This window comes from Aedes albopictus, chromosome 1 (genome assembly GCF_035046485.1).
Source record: "Aedes albopictus strain Foshan chromosome 1, AalbF5, whole genome shotgun sequence".
Lineage (NCBI taxonomy): Eukaryota > Metazoa > Arthropoda > Insecta > Diptera > Culicidae > Aedes > Aedes albopictus.
This window is the reverse complement of record NC_085136.1, coordinates 280,036,401-280,053,495: the sequence shown is the minus strand read 5'-3', so window position 1 is coordinate 280,053,495 and position 17,095 is coordinate 280,036,401. Positions and strand designations below refer to the sequence as shown.

Here is a 17,095-nt window from a genome sequence, read left to right as displayed (position 1 = left end):
GTCGATCCTTTACTGCTACTCACGTCTTTGTTCAGATAGCTGAGCAGCGATTCCTCCTCGTTGAGCAGCGTCACCGAGCACTTGCCTCGGATCTGGGTGGCGGGCAGGGTTTCCACTTGGCGGGACAGGAACAGTTCGCGGTGCTTCATCTGGTGCCGTTGCTTTGGATTCAGCTGTTCGCCTCGGTCGTTCCCGCTACCGGTGCTGTTGGGACTATTTCGCTCCTCTTCGAGGGCAACTGTTGGAAGGGAAGAGAGAGAGAAATGGTATGAAAATTAGCAAAGCTTCAGAAACGGACTCAACACTATCATAACGAAAGGATTCCGGGTAATGGTATAGAACTCTAATGACTAAAACAGTTATATTTACTACTACAGCTAAGTATATCGGTTTGTCTAAAGTTTGTCGAAAATCAGTGGTGTTCAAAGACAATTTGTAAAGAGGGTTGACAACGTAGGAAGTTTCGCTCAAAAGGCTTTCATTAATTAAAACAAACCAACTAGGTACTAGGTTGGTCCATCGAACGCATGGAGCTTTGCATTGGAGTAAAAAAACATCGAAACATCAAATGTTTATCTGTAGCTGTGTTTCCGTTTGGTAGAACCCTATTTTTTCCTACCCAATGTGAAACTGAAACTGATGATAGAACCATAAATTTCACAGGATCATATCAGAACACAGCGGAAAAACTACTGACAAAAAAAAGCCTGAACCAAAGAGAACTGAAACTGATGCACCTCGCAAATAAATGAATTTCGCGCCATCCTCTCGAAATCTCGCAGAATACACGAAAAACGAACTCGAAAAAAAGAATATTTGCAGGATCGCACACTGACCGACCGACCGGTCAAACGTTCGGTGTGGGCTAGAACTTTCTTTTTCCCCTCTTTGTGACTCTCTCTCCAACTTTTTTGGTGTTTTATAACCAAACTCTAAATTACCAAACCATGCCGTGGCCAGACTAGTACAGCACAACGACAGAACGTTCGCATAGCCCAGTTCTATCATTTCACTCGGTCCGCTGTTGCCCTCCACCCACTACTCCGTCTTTCTCAATATTTCACAAAATACGCGTGTACTTGTTTGTGTTGGTCTTGTTCAGGGGTGGATCTGATTGCTGTTTGCTATACAACGGTTTATGAGCCCGTGAGGAAGAAGCGCCCAGCATAGCGTGGCGTAGTCTTAAAGTACGTTCCTGAACTGTGCCTAGCTTAGTCTGAGCCATTAGGGTGGAAGTAGGTTCAGATGAACACTTCTGATTAATGCTGATCCAGCGCTGAGCCCAATACCCATAAGGGCCTGCACCAACCCTCGGGTGGCCTCCCTGCTTGCATAGATAACCACCAGGATCATTGGCGACTATTTCATTTGCAGTGAGGGATAGCGACTCTAAGGGTTCGCGCGAGGAGGACTGGCGAGATCGCCACTACGAGGGGCTGGTGTACCCATTAGCGAGCAGATGGCACGAGGTTCGACAGGAGGAGCACGAGGCAGTGCAGCACCGGCCGATGAAGCGCAGATGACTGGCGCGGACCTAACACGGACACTGAACCTCAACAGGAGCAAACTACCAAAGATGTTGGTATTTGCCGAACAGATGACCTGGTACCTGGACGAGCTGATCGGATACACGAGCGGCGGTCGGACTACCATCAGCAAGGACCTGAAACAGGGTCTACTGAAGCTTCGCAAATCGCTGGCTCTGACCAAGAAGCAGTATGATCGCCTGGTCGAAGAGCGGAGTGCGGCTGATGCGAGCGAGGAGGAGCGATCCACCCAAACGGATAGCTTTCTCTTTGCTGGCAACGCAACGATGCAGCACGATACCATGCAGTTCGCCGGAGCCGTAGCGGAGAGGTCAAACCGCCCTACGGCTTGAGTTAGGCGAGGAGACGCGACTCAAGAAGCTTCCGGTAGAGGCGGGTGAAAAGCCAAAAAGAAAAAAGGGACGGTCAGCCCGCGCGAGTAACCAGGCTGCCAAGTCGGTTGCGAAACGCGCAAGGGGCAGGGAAAACAAGCCCCAAGAGACCAACCCTAAAAGGAAGGGTGGGCAAACGGACCACGGGAAGGAGAACCCTGGGATTACGGTTACGGGAAATAAGAAGCTAGTCTAGTCTAGTCTACACATACACAGCCATTCATTGAAAGAATCCTGGAAAATGATAGAATCGACTATTTCTATCATTTTTCTTGTCATTGTCAATGCTTGCAGCACATCTGAGATGCAGAACAAGAATTGAAGCGGCCAGGCCTACTGTGCAGCGTTTTGTTGTGGATATTGAAGCCACTATAATGCTAAAGAACGGGGACATCTCGTACCAACCGCTCAGCAAAGTATGTAAGTATAAATGTTAAATAAATACGTTGGGAGTGACATCGCTAAGAAAATTTATGTCACTCCATCGACGCTCTTCTTCTTCCTGGGATGGGACAAAGGAATTTGACCCTCATGTCCAGGCTTGAAAGCCTAGGCTTAAGCGCCATTACTCGCTCTCTGAAACGAGAAAAAGTAGAATGATCCCTTCCCAGAATTCATTTAATGTATGTAAATAATATAGTAAATATCCCAAAAGGAACGCAAATAACAATCGAGTTTGTGATATGCACAATAACACAATTCAAATTGAAACGAACTCACCAAATTCATCACGTCGAGTCCGCCATTAGCCAATAACAGAAAGCGACTCAAGTTCCGTCTGATCAGCCAAACTCTTCAAATGTAACTAAGGCATTTCCGGAATTTTTCGAGCAACATTTCACTCAAAAACTCCCTTCAGGACCTCGGTAAGCTAGGGACTATAAGAGTTTTTTTTTAAACAGTAACTTCCTAATAGCTTTTATTTCTTTCTTTTACTCAAAATAAAAGTACTTCCTACAAGATCAAGAGGTATTAGGCGAAAAAGTGCAGGTAAGAGCCCTAACGGCGGAGGCGCCTCTCCAGTGTAAAATCCAGGACGAGAACACCTACCCAAAAGAGATCCATCATTGGCGTGAACTTCTGAAGCCCGGGTCCAAACCCTAGCTCGGACTAGAGGGTCAACGATGGATACACACACAGGGACCATCTAGCGATTCGATACGAATACAGGGTGGAACACGGAGAAAGACGGCCACAACCGAAGGTCATCGACCGTCATCGGGAATGGCCGACCTCGCGAGGGCAACACCGCCGATCTATCCAGCGATGATCTAGTCGGAACCCTAAGCCAAAGTTATCCCTACCCAGAAATAGACACAAACCGGTATACAGGTAGTGTCTAGAAATCGCATAGCTTCGCGCATCCTGAATAAAAGCTAGGAGGAGGATATAAAGCGCTCGCATCGATGTGGCTAGAATGGGGCGAAGTGAGGCCTACAGGGCGACTAAATTGTGTTACGGGTATAAATATTTGTTACAATTATAAGACAGAATAATTGTTTAATGTGTTCAAAGTTTAATATTCGTGCGTTCTTTGTGCTACATGTTGAATTTTAACTTGTAAATATTACCCTAGTATTAATTAACATTTATAGGGTTCTGGCAGCATAGAGGCCAATGAAGTGCAATCCTATTTCGATTGCCAACATTCAGGCCATTTCGGGCCGCGATTAAGTACTAGAGACGTAAACCTTTCCCTGACACAGACTTCAAGTTATTGAGCTCTAGTATCGAAACCCGAAACGGGATGCCCGATTAGGATTAGTTTTCCTAGACAAAACCAAGCTATGAACACAGCAACAAATGCTGTGAACTAAAGCATAATGCCAACTAAAATACAATTCCAGGATGACTGATGGGCACAAACCCTTACATGAAACCTCGTCATCCTGTGATCGGAAGGAGTTATCCATCTGGATAACAGGGCACATTTATGTTATGTGTTGTGCTGCGTCAATATGTGATGTTTCTTGTTTGTGCATTTGTAAGGTTCTATATGTGTTGTGATATGTTAATCATTTGTAATAATTAATTTCTTTTATTTTTGTAACAACTCGCACTGTACAACGAGATTGAGGCACGTAAGCGGGCGTGCTTCGAAAATCTCTGCCAGGCAGCCAACACGACCCCTTGGGGTGATGATCACAGACTAGTAGTCATGGCCAAAACGAAGGGCGCATCAGCACCCACAGAACACTCCCCGAGATGCTGCTGAAGATCGTGCAAACGTTATTCCCGCGCCACGATACAAGACCATATGGGTCCCTGTCCCATATGGCCAAACCGGTCCTATCAAAGCGAGGTCACCCCGTTAACGAACGACGAGCTCATCACAATAGCGAAGTCACTGAAGTTGAACAAGGCTCCGACTCCGGACGGTATTCCGACAGTAACCACCACGACGACCATCATCGAGGCCCTGATATGTTCAAAATGGCTATGCAGATGTGCATGAACAGAGGCGAATTTCCGGAGAGATGGAAAAGGCGGCGACCTGGCGACCCGTCGGCATACAGACCTATCTACCTCCAGGGTCTCCAGTTAGCCTAGTGGTTAAGGCTATGGACCGCCAATCCGGAGACGGCGGGTTCGATTCCCGTTCCGGTCGGGAAAATTTTCTCGACTCCCTGGGCGTAGTGTATCATTGTACTTGCCACACAATTTTCAAATTCATGCAATGACAGGCAAAGAAAGCCCTTCAATTAATAACTGTGGAAGTGCTCTAAGAACACTAAGTTGAAGAGAGACAGGCCAAGTTCCAATGCGAACGTCGAGCCATTAAGAAGAAGAAGAAGAAGAAGAAGAACCTATCTACTTTTTGAACACCGTTGGGGAACTGTTGGAACAAATCATTCTGTCGAGGCTGATGGTCTATGCCGAGACTTCGGGATGACTCTGGCCTCTCGGATAACCAGTTCGGCTTCCGAAAGGATCGATCGACGGTGGACGCTATTAGGGATGTAACCAAGGCCTTGCCAAGAGAAGAAAAGGAAATCCGTTATTCCACGGTCGTCACGCTGGACGTAAGGAATGCGTTCAACAGCGTCAGCTGGGCCGCCATCGAGTGCGCCATACACCACCTAGTCCCGGTTAGCTTATGCCGGCTACTGTAGAGCTATTTCCAGAATAGGGAATCTATGACACCGAGTAAGGCGAGAGGAGCTACAACATCACCGCGGGCGTATCTCAGGGGTTCATCAAGGCCCGGTACTATTGAACGCTACGCATGATGACGTATTAAGGCTCACACTTCCACACTTCCAAGCTTTGCCGATGATACTAGCCTCGTCAAAAACCAATGCACGATACTGCGCCAAGGCCGTACTTCGATGTATCTGCTGCAACGATGATCTTCGTGGATGGGAGAGCAGCATTTCGGAGAGTAGAATGGCTTTTTTTTCTTAAGTAGGTTTGCCAGGGGAAGCGGAGCTACTAAACGTCTTAAAAATGGCATCGGAAGGGTCCGGTCGCATGCCGACTTTGTCTACGACAATCTTGTGCACCACCACCATCTTGACACAAAAAAGTCGCAACATCTACATTTCCCTTCTTCCTCCATCGTCTCTATGTCGATAGCAAACACATTCGCGACGAACGAGTTTCAAATTTCTCGTCAAAGTAGTCAAAGAACCACTTTTAGAGCTTCAAAAAACGCACATTTTCGTGCGCTGAAAATGTTGCTACGTCATTCCGTTCAAAAGATATTGATGATTTACTAGAAATAATAGGCACTTTTCAAGTATTTTTTACATGAGTTACAAAAATAACACCCCTCTAATTTTTTTATATGTTTTATAACAACATTTCTTCTTTTGAATGCCGACAAAAGATATTTTTTTATGTTTGCGCCAACCCGTCATATCACCTTTTCAAAAATCTATGTTTTTTTTAAAGAAAAACATCTGTAACTATTGAACCAAAAGAGATAGCGACCATCACGAGTGTCAGCGCACGAATCGACGCGTCTTCAAAAGCTCTACAAGTGTTTCTTGGGCGACTTTGATTGAAAATCGAAACTGAAAAAGTTAATGCCAGAAAACCGGTTTTTCTTGAACCACCCTAAGCTTATTAAGAAAAATATCTCTAGATCGATCAATTTTAAAGCTACATAAAAACTGTCTTCAGCAAACTTGCTCAGAATTGATAGACCTATAACTTTCCCGAAGAATGTATATAGTTATTCTTGCAAATAAAAAAGTTTGGTTTCTAATTTCTTTGAAAGTATGGACCACTCTAATTTTTATGTACATTGGAAAGAAGGCCTTATTTTTAGAAACAACTTTGTAGAAGACCATATTTGTCTAAAAAATCATTTGAAGGCGCTGAATGCATCTTTCCTCGTAAATCTGGCTCGTGGACCACTGTGCATTGTAATATACCGTCGATGGGGGTGACAATGGGTCTGGGGGGTGAGATTGGGTCAAAACAGAGAAACATAAAATTTGAAATAGCTCGTCAACTATCGTTAATTTATATTTAAAACTTTATAGTATTTCAAAGAGGAGATGTTTTTACACGTCATGATACAGAATAAGATGTTTTGCAATAATCGTTTTTTTGTTAAATTCGTGGCTAAACTTATATGTCGATACTACTTGTAAATCACTCTGAAAAAAATTCTCCTTCGTTATGTTTAGCACAAGTACCTAACCATACATTTTATTATAAGTGGATAGCTGTAGGTATTACCTGGTTGATGTAATGAAAAAAGCGGGCTGTCATTGCTCTTTTTATTTAAAAACTCAATATTTTCGACCCTATGTCTAAATATTAGGAATGGGGGTGAGATTGGGTCAGGCAAGTTATCAAGTGCACATAACCTTAACTAAAAACTCAACTTGTTATCCAGTCCCCATTTAACGTTAGAGTGATGCCATGTTCACCGTATCTTCATAAAAGCACGCTTTCTTTCAAAAACATGTCGAGAAGTGTCAAACGAGTGTGTTAATACGTTTAGTGCCTAAAATCATTTATAACAATACACCCATGCGTTTGGATAGCTCCTCTAATAATCAGCTAATCCTGAAAGAATCCCAAGAAATATTCCTGCAGAAATCATTGAATAATACTATAAGGAGCATTCAATGAAGGATTCCTGGAAGGAATCCCGGGAAGAATCTCTAAAGAAATCCCCGGAAATCACCAGAAAAATCCCCTAAGGAATCCGGGAACGAATACAAGAAAAACAATCTGAAGAAATCCCTGAATTAATTTTGGGAGCAATTCCTGAAGAAATCACTAGGAGAATACATGAAGGATTCCCTGGAGGAATCTCGGAAGGAGTCCTTGTAAAAAAAAAAAAACAATCCGGAAAGTATTCCTGATTATCAACTAATCAACGCAATTTGTAAGATAGTAAGCCGAAAACAATTACCGAAAAGTATTAACCAGCCGAAAAAGTCCCCATCGTATTACTGAAGAAATTCCAGAATACTTGAAAGATTTCCAGAAGGAATCAATGAAAAATTCTATCTATTTAATCTAAGGTATTCATAAAGAATGCCCGGAAGAAATTCCTGAGGAAATGCATGAAAAGAATTTTAGAGTTATTCCTGAATAAATTCTGGAAGGTATCCCTGAAGAAATTCCAGAAGGAATTTCTGGAGAAACTGCTGGAGTATTTTGAATAAAATACCGAGAGGAAGTCCAAGAGAAATCCCGGACGGAATCCCTAGAGTATCCTATGAGAAATCCCTAAGAGATTCTCGGGAGAAACTACAAGACGAAACCTGATAAAAGAAATTCATAGAGAAATCGCTGAATATTTTTATGGAAAAATCCTACATGACGCCCTGTATGTAGATCGAAATATCCGTGATGAAATTATTCATCGATGCCATCTAGTGTGATTTCCCTAGCAAAAAATTATAACAAATAAAACCATATCATAACAAACCGTGACATTTATTACTCATTGTGATATAATCATATTCAATATCATTGATGTTTTTAAATTATTTTAACTCAATTATATCACATTATGTCATGTACTGATTTATCGACCGTATTCTATAATTAACTTGATGATTTTGTGGCTATATCGGTCTCTTTCTACTCATAAGTATAAGGGAGTAGAGATCAAAGTGGATAATGAAATGATAGATATGATAGAATTCGCTAGGTAGCGAACAAGTGTGAAAATTTTTTAGAAGGTGAAATTAGGCAAGCAGGCCATGTATTGAACGAATACATCGAATGCGTGAAACTTCTGCGTTCAATACATGGCCTACTTGCCTAATTTCACCTTCTAAAAAATTTTCACACTTGTTCGCTACCTAGCGAATTCTATCATATCTATCATTTCATTATCCACTTTGATCTCTACTCCCTTATACTTATGAGTAGAAAGAGACCGATATAGCCACAAAATTATCACATTATGTTATACATGTTGTTTGATAACTCATTGTAATATAGTTGAGTTTTGATTCTTTGATATTTAGATATTTACAAAATTGTATCAAATTTTGATAGAAACTAATTAAATCCTGAAGCTAAAGTACATATAATTTTTTGTTATAGTTTAGATCTGATCATAACAAAATAGGTTATTATCTTGATTATACAGTATGTATACTTTTCAGCCTAGACAAGTTCATCCCGGCAGTGTCGCGAAGCATCAGCGTACAAGTCACAAAAAAGCTGATAAACACCAAACTTGTATCACCCCGTGTCTGCGGTTTCTGATTCGCTCTCTTTGCAGTCGCTAACACCAAAAAGACAGAATCCCAACATAGTCACCCGGTCATCCTTGTTTTGCTACAATCATCCTGACTTAGATACGGCTCATGTGAGTGTCATGACTCTCTCCGTCGCCTCAAGCAGATGCACGCGCAACAGTATGTAAAATTATGCATGTATATTATCACAAGCACGGTACTACGTCATAAATCCTATTCGTTTTGCATAGCTCAGTTTAAACGCACACATTGAACGCACCACGCAGTTTGCCCTGGCTACGGCAAACGCTTTCACTTCGCCCGTTATGCATCGTTGCTCAGAGTGATTGATTCTCTCGCAACCCGCCTGAAGCATACTCAGCAACTGCTATCGCTGCAAAGCTGCGAAGGGTGGAACCCACAACATGTTTATCATTCCAGGCGTGACATGCTAGCTAGTTCGTATCACCTTGGGAACGGTGACTCCAGAAAGCGGTTCAAGTGATTGTCTCGTGATGGTCGCGATTATTCGCAAGACTGCATCCCGGAACCCACGCTTTACCTCCCTTTCGAAGGAAGAACTCACAATTTTGCAAGTTTATCGGAAGTGGGATTCGATCCCAGGTCCTCGGTGTGACAGTCACGTGCTTTAATCATCACACCAGGTCCGCTCCGCTTTCAACACTACCCAAGTAACCACGGTTCTGAAGCCTTATTGCATGCAGATATACGGTGTACTTAGAGCAATCATTACTTTACATGCAAACTTAAAGTTGATTTAAAGTGGAAATGGGCAATTATGCGACTGCTTCACGATTATACCAGTATAATCTTAATTTGATTCTATAATTGCCCACTTCCACTTTAAATCAACCTTAAGTTTGCATGTAAAGTAATGATTGCACTAAATACACCGTATATCTGCATTCAATAAGGCTTCAGCACTGTGGTTACTTGGGTAAAACAGTGCAGAAAACACTAACTTCAAATTTTTTGTTATGATCAAGGTACCAGGAAAATGAGTATTTAGCCATGTTACAAAAATGATTTAAGTTGGTCCAAATAGACTGAAGTATAGCGCAAAAGTTGCTTGTACAAGAAAAGAGCCACATATATTATTCATCAAATGAGAAAGACAAACAGTGGAATTGTTCATAAGGAGAAATGAAAACTTCATGTTCTTGCAGAGCATTAGCTTCGGTGTTTTTTCGGTATATGTAATTTGAAACGTCAACGCATTTCTGCAGCCAGCCCTGAACTCGTATACCGTGGTAAAAAGTGGATATGCCTGTATTCGCCATTCAATTTCCGCATCAAGGCATCTCGCTATGCGAACAGAAAGAAGAAAAAAAAACATCTTCACCCCCCAAAAATCACCCACAAAATGGTCACACAGCTTTGACCCACTCCACCGCACAAGCGTATCATGCGCCTCCATCATCATCTGCGTTCGTTACTTCGCTTGCAGCAGCACACCACCTTTTTTCGCCCTTTCCACACCCCATCATCCTTCGTCTCGCACCCACCCACCCACAGTCATCAGATCCGGCAGGCAGGCGGATCAGAGGCTAGTTTTGCTCCCCGACGACGAGATCCCTTCCCGCCCGGCGTGTCGTACGTTCTCAACGCATCCCATCTGGGTCCACCGGCGGACGGACCCGGTTGTCGTCGATCCCGGTGGTAGGTAGGTATACCGGGAATTCTCATTTTATAATAAACCCCAAATGATAGAAAACCCGCTCGTCCCTTCGGTATCGTCACTTCGCTTTTCAATCCCAACTCGACTACGTACGATAACGACTACGACGACGGCGGTGGCGGCGGGTACGACAACGGACAGCAGCAGCAGCAGGCTCGGGATCCATTTTCCGCATGAGCCTTTATTGCTATATAGTTTTTCCCTCCGAGTTCCTGCACCATCGCCACCTCCTCTCCTCATTCCCTTGGTTCCTCAGTTTTCCTGCATCCATCGTTCGTCTCGCGCGCGCGGTGCCTACGGTGACGATGCTCTTACCACTACCTACTCTTCTGGTTGGATGTCGCATTTTTGGTCGAACGAGTTTTGGGGGGATGATGATGCAGCCCGCACGAGCAAGGTAGGTACCTACCTACGGAACGGTTGCATACGGTTTGGAAAGGTCCTACCTCTTTCTACCGAAATGCGGACGACTAGTTGATGGAAATCTCTATACCTGGAACTTTAACAGCTATGGGGGGTGATACACGCGAGGTGGGTAAATTTGGAGATAAAATATTGAAAACTGCGATGAAGGCTTTCATCAAACGCAAGTTTTAGGGTTTCCATCGAGATAACTGATACTGTGAATAGCTCAATGTCTAAAAAACATTCTGAATGTGTCTCAATAGGTAAGTGAAATAATCTTTGGCAATGAATAGGGTGCGGGACTACTTGGGTAGGGGGGGTCCTATTTTGACCATTTTCAACCAAATGGTGTAATTTTATGTACACGGTGAGATACGTATCTAGCTAGTTATGTACAAACATTCAGAAGCTTTATTCAACACTTCGATATTGGAATAGCTGAATGAAGTCATGTCATGCATCAGTTCGAGCTAACTCATCAGTCAATTCATTTCAAGCGATGGAAGAATGACCAGGTACCCATGTAAGATAAAAAGCATTTGCAGAATTCAGATCCTCAATTTGAGCTCGACAAGTGATAACTAACATCGACCTAAAATTGGCCGAACCAAATGCTTTAATAGTAGCCTGGATATTTGCAGATATCCACTCTTCCCGGGAAGGAAATTTCGTGGAAAATATCTTATATGGAAAATTACAAACAATTGTAAGATCACTTGGAGCAAGGACAACTTTGCCCCAATTTTCCGAAAGAAGAAGGAACGAGGTGTTTGTTGATCTGCGGTTCACAGGGGTTTCCTTTAGTAAAACGAGTACCCACAGACGGTGAGTACAAGCTAGAGCTTCTTGTTTGAAATGAAAGTGTAATGGGGCAACGTCAGAGAGAGAGAGCTTCGAGCGCTGCCGTGAGAATTGAAGCGAACTACAGACATCGCCATGAGGCACATCCTTTGGAGATGACCTAATTTTTATCGGATTGTTGTCACTTCGCCCATTCGCCACCACACAAGACATCCATAGGCCAATATTGGTCGAACAACAGTTGTGTAATTCCATTTGATATATTTGTGTTTTAGATCCGAAATTTTACCAAAGGTTCGCCAGCATTATCCGAAGGCCATACAAGCTTTCTTGATTCTGAACTGAACGTGAGGTGTCTAGAAAAGCTTGGTATCAAGAATAACTCCAACGTACTTTACCTGTTCAGTCACATCGATTTCAGAATCAAAGAGACGCAAAGGTCGAACGCCATCACGGTTTCGCCTTTCCGTAAAAAAGAACAATAGATGTTTTACTCGGATTAACCGAAAGGCCATATTGGCGACACCAACCCTCAACTACCTGAAGGGCACTTTGCATCGGGTCGAAAAGGGTGCTGATACACATACCGACTAACAATGCCGGCAAAGCGATAAGTAGGAAAACCGCTATTAATGAGTTGCCTCAATAGCGTATCTGCTACGAGATTCCACAAAAGTGGTGACAAGACTCTCCCTTGGGGGCATCCACAAACACTCAATTTCCTAATCGCCGCTCGACGCAATGTCGTGAAAGGATGTTGGTTTTTGAGCATTTGGTGAATCCAATTAGAAATCATTGCATATATACCATGACCCCGTGCGGCTTCCAATATGGCATCGAAAGGCACGTTGTCAAAAAGCACCCTCGATATCTAAGAAAACTCCCAAACAAGATTGCTTTCAAGCGAATGCTTTCTCCATATCGTAAACAACTTTGCGTAAAAGAGTCACAGTGCACTTTCCAGATTGGTAGGCATGATGGTTCACATGAAGAGGCATGTTAGCCAAATGAAAATCACGGATGTGATGATCGACAATGTGCTTCAAGCATTTCAAAAGACAAGAAGATAAACTGATAAGTCTGAAACTCTTTGCTTCTTCATACGACGCACGATGCGCTTTCAGAATAAACTTTAGAGTAATATCCCGCCTGGGTTTGGAGATATACCCTGTAGCAAAACGGCAATCTGTAAATATTCAATTTCCTTCTGAAGCAAAACAGAATACATCGCATCTGCTCCAGGAGATTTGAAAGGAGCAAAGCTATTAAGTGCTCAATCGATTTTATTGTTAGGGGCTGTCCAAAAACCACGTGGTCATTTTTTTGGGACTTTTCAACCCCCCCCCCCCCCCCGTGGTCATTAGTACATACAAATTTTTTTGTTCGTCCATACAAAATGCTCATTGGCCGAACCCCCCGCCCCCCCCCCCCTCCTCCTCATGACCACGTGGTTTATGGACAGCCTCTTATGATACTCCGAGCCGAAGCTAAAGAATCATAACTACAAGAAAATACATCAAGTTCATCCGAAGATGAATAATATCCACACATCCGGGGAAGTGTGTACTGAATAAACATTCCAAAACATCCTCATTAGAGGAAGTGAAGTTGCCATTTGGCAAACGAAGTTCGTTCACTTGGAATCCTTAGACTTCGCAAGGATTTTGTTCAACTGACTGATTTCACTTAAACTGGAAACATTTGTACAAAGAGCTTTGCAGGCCGACCTGAAAAGCCTCCGATCCAGCCGAACGTCGTCTGTTCCAACTCTTTCTGCATTGGTTTCTGAGCTTTCCCATATCAGAGTTCCATCAAGGGGTACCTATTGTAATCTTCACAGAACGCAGAGGAAAAGTTTTTTTTCTCTGTATTAACGAAAATTTTAGCCCTAATCTAGTTCATCTCGGGACCCACGCTTTACTTCCCTTCCGAAGGAAGAACTCGCATTTTGCGAGTTTTTCGGGAGTGGGATTCGATTCCAGGTCCTCGGCGTGATAATCAAGTGTTCTAACCATCACACCAGGTCAGAGGACAAGCTTCTTCAAAAGCTTCCATGATGAAGGCCGTTGTAGTATCAACGGTATCATCTAAATCACTTGGAGTGTTAATGGATGGTGAGTATCCATGAAATTTGGCCGCAACTAAATCAGTGAAGAGATCCCAGTTGGATGACCGGGGATTCCTGAAACGCAAAGTTTTCGAAGTAACGTTTAAATGTTCAAAAAATATGTAGCGATGGTCAGATAAAGATTCTTCATCTGACACATGCCAATTGGTCAGCTCGTGACTTATTCTGCTAGAGCAAAGCGTTATGTCTAACACTTCCTCTCTAGCAGATACCATGAATGTTGGAGGATTGACTATGTTAAGTAATCCAAGTTCTGTACTTCTTAAGTATTTCATCGAATGGAAGCCTCTCAAGCTAATGTTTGAACTGTCCCAGATTATATGGTGAGCATTAGCATCACTGCGAACAATTGATGGAAGGCCTTGATAATTTACCTGACTTTGATATCCTGCAGTTATGTGACAGTTTTCCAAGAATTCCTTCAGGAATTTGTTCGAAAATTCTTCCAGCAGTTTCCTCGGGTGTTGTTTTGAATATGGCCGGCCGAATTGAGAAACGGATGGGAATTTTATGCCTTCCACGAAGTTTACCTCGGAAAGTGCTTGCAAATTGATCTACAGTGTTCAACACATTTCTCTTACCTGACAATTTGTTTAGAGTAGGATAATTCGCGAATTTTGTGGGAGTTTAATTTATCTCCATCGTGGCACCAGTTCTCGTCTTCATTTTCGCGTGATTTTCGTGTACTTTTGGAGATATTACTACTTAATTTCCTGGAGACGCAATGCAAGTCAACAATTTCGTCTCGAGAGTACTGGAATTTGTAAATTTTGAAGAGTTTATTCTTGTACATCGGTTTGATGCCTACGCGTTTACCAAACGGTTTTTTTTGGGTTTAACCCTTTCACTACAACACCCAAATTTCCGTGTCGCCTGAGAGAACATAGAAGCCTTTACATACCTTTTTTAGGTGTCCAACTAATCTTTTTTTCTCATCCCTCAGCTGTAGCAAGGACTTAATCCAGAATTTTTGTTCTAGAAACTCCTCCAAGAATTCCAACGAATATTCCTCTAGGTATTTCAGAAATTTTGCCGGGAAATCCTCCAGGATTTCTTCGGAAACTTCTCCAGGATTTTTTCAGAAATTCCCCCGGATACTCCTCCAGGTATTTCTTCGGAAATTCGTTCATGAATTTCTCAGAAAATTAGTCTATGAATTTCTCCAGGAATATATCTCCGGAAGTTTCTACAAGATTTTTTTCTCAGATTCTTCTTCCGGAAATTCTTCCAAAGTAACTTTTTTTAGCGTGCATACTCTGTTGGAGATATGGGAAGAAGAAGAAATACCTGCGAGCTGGCTGGAGCGTCTCATTTACCCTCTCTATAAGAAGAAGGGACACGGATTAGAGTGCATCAGTCCACGAGGAATAACGCTCTCCATTGCGATGTTGTCCCGTTACGCTCTTGTTAAAGTCAGGGAGAATTCGTCTAATTTGGGACGTTGCAGCTCGGGTCAACGTTGTTTCGTTCAACGACATTCTCATCAAAGACATGCTGACATCACCGTTCACAGTTCTGCTACGGTTCCGTTAGCGATCAATTGCCGTGTGTGGAGACATACGAGTAATGTTTCATCAAGTTCGGATCATCCCACAAAACAAGCAGTCACAGCGGTTCATCTATCGACATGATCCAGATCAGTCCCCTCAGGTATTCGTCATGAGCTCCGCACAGTTCGTCACGAACACCAACGTCCAGAACTTTGCATCGCAATTTCCGAGAGCTGCAGAGGCGATCGTCAATGCCCATTACGTCGATGACTACCTCAAGGACTACCTTAACAGTGTTGATACAATCGACGAAGCGGTTGGATTGGTTAAGGATGTAAAGTTTGTTCACGCTCAAGGTGGATTCGACATTCGGAACTAACTTGGCTGTAGTGCCACAACGTCTGAGCAAAACAGAGAACGTGAAGTACAAATCAATGGTTCTGGATACATTTTTGGATACGGGGCGTGTTTTGGGGATGGTTTGGAAACCAGCGGTCGACGTGCTCACCTTCGATACCACTCTGAAAGATGATCTTACGAAACTACTGGTAGAAGGAGACACACCCACGAAATGGTAAGTATTACGTCGCTGTTTGACCCTTACGGGTCTATCGCCCACTTCACCATTAACGGCAAGATCCTCATGCAGCACATTTGGAGATCTGGCACAGACTGGGACCAAAAGATTGTGGACGAGCTACACAATATGGTAAAGGAGGGCCGTAGTTTGATGAAACGCTGGGTGGCACTCTTTACGTGTCTTACTACATGAGCGGTGCACCTGGAGATAGTGTACAGCTTTTCAACACGGTCCTGTGTGATGGCAATCCGCTAATTCGTCGCGCGCAGAGGATTCCCGTCAGACCTTTACTCACACAACGGAACCTCTTTTCGCGGAGCTAGCAACCTGTTGACGGAGCAGATGGAAGCCATTCACGAACACTGCACTGTGACCTTCACCAATGCCAAAACGAGCGGCCAATCCCCCATCTGCACCCCACATGGGGGGCTGTTGGGAACGGATGGTGCGTTCTGTGAAGGCAGCTATGGGAGCCATCTCAAAACATCCTCGTCATCCAAGCGACGAGGTTCTGGAGACTGTAGTGTTGGAAACCGAAGCGATCGTGAACTTACGGCCGAGGACCTACGTACCACTCGACAATAAAAACCAAGATGCACACCGAAATATTTTCTGCTATACTGATCAAGTGGTACGGTGCAATCGCGGACTTCGCTGGTGGCTGACGGTGCCACGCTACGTGACAGCTGGAAACTCGCCCAGTATCTAGCAGAATTGTTTTGGAAACGCTGGGACCATGAGTATCTACCGACGCTCACTAGACGGACTAAGTGGTTCGAGCCTGCGAAGCCTATGGAACCCGGAGATTTGGTCGTTAATGGATAGCAGCGAGGATGTGTCGTCGAAGTCATGCGAGACAGGCATGGCCAGGCTCGAAGCGCAGTGATACGCTGATGGAATTTTGAAACGGCCGATAGTGAAGCTGACGTTGCTGGAAGTTCGCGATGATCAGAAACAAGCTAATGTAACCTCAAATAAATTACAGCTTCGATCTGCGTCTGTAAGGAACTGCTAAAGGAAGTGATCAACAACAGCTCTGTTTCTTGATTTTCTCGAAATAAAATGGAGAACTTTCTAATAAGAAAGCATAAGTTGAATCTTATCTTCAAATCTGATTTTTGAAATACTGGTTGGCAAACAACAATTTTTGGAAGCAAGTTTGAAAGTTTGGAAAGTTTGGTCAACACGTAACGCTAGGAATGTGTCATGTGCTATTTGCCTGATCCTATCGTTGCGGTGTATATATTGTTAAAAAAATTTACTGTTCACCTTTTTGCAACATTTAATACGAAATAACATTTATGATTAACTTGTTTCAATTTCAATTCAACGCAAAAAATCTATAAATTTCCAAGAGATATGTATAGTTTAGGATAGAATTTCAATAAGCTATCACTTTCATCAGCACTACTCAT

The 17,095-nt window shown here is 43.2% G+C and overlaps 1 protein-coding gene across 1 annotated transcript in view; it reads right to left on the bottom strand.

The window, feature by feature from the left end:
* The window catches only part of LOC109414950 (metastasis-associated protein MTA1), a 286,844-nt gene that overhangs the window by 11,964 nt on the left and 257,785 nt on the right, over positions 1–17,095 (bottom strand). Inside the window, exon 4 of the mRNA XM_029860424.2 lies at positions 24–238. Within this exon, the coding sequence (XP_029716284.1) occupies positions 24–238 (215 nt within the window). The remainder of the gene's footprint in view (positions 1–23; positions 239–17,095) is intronic.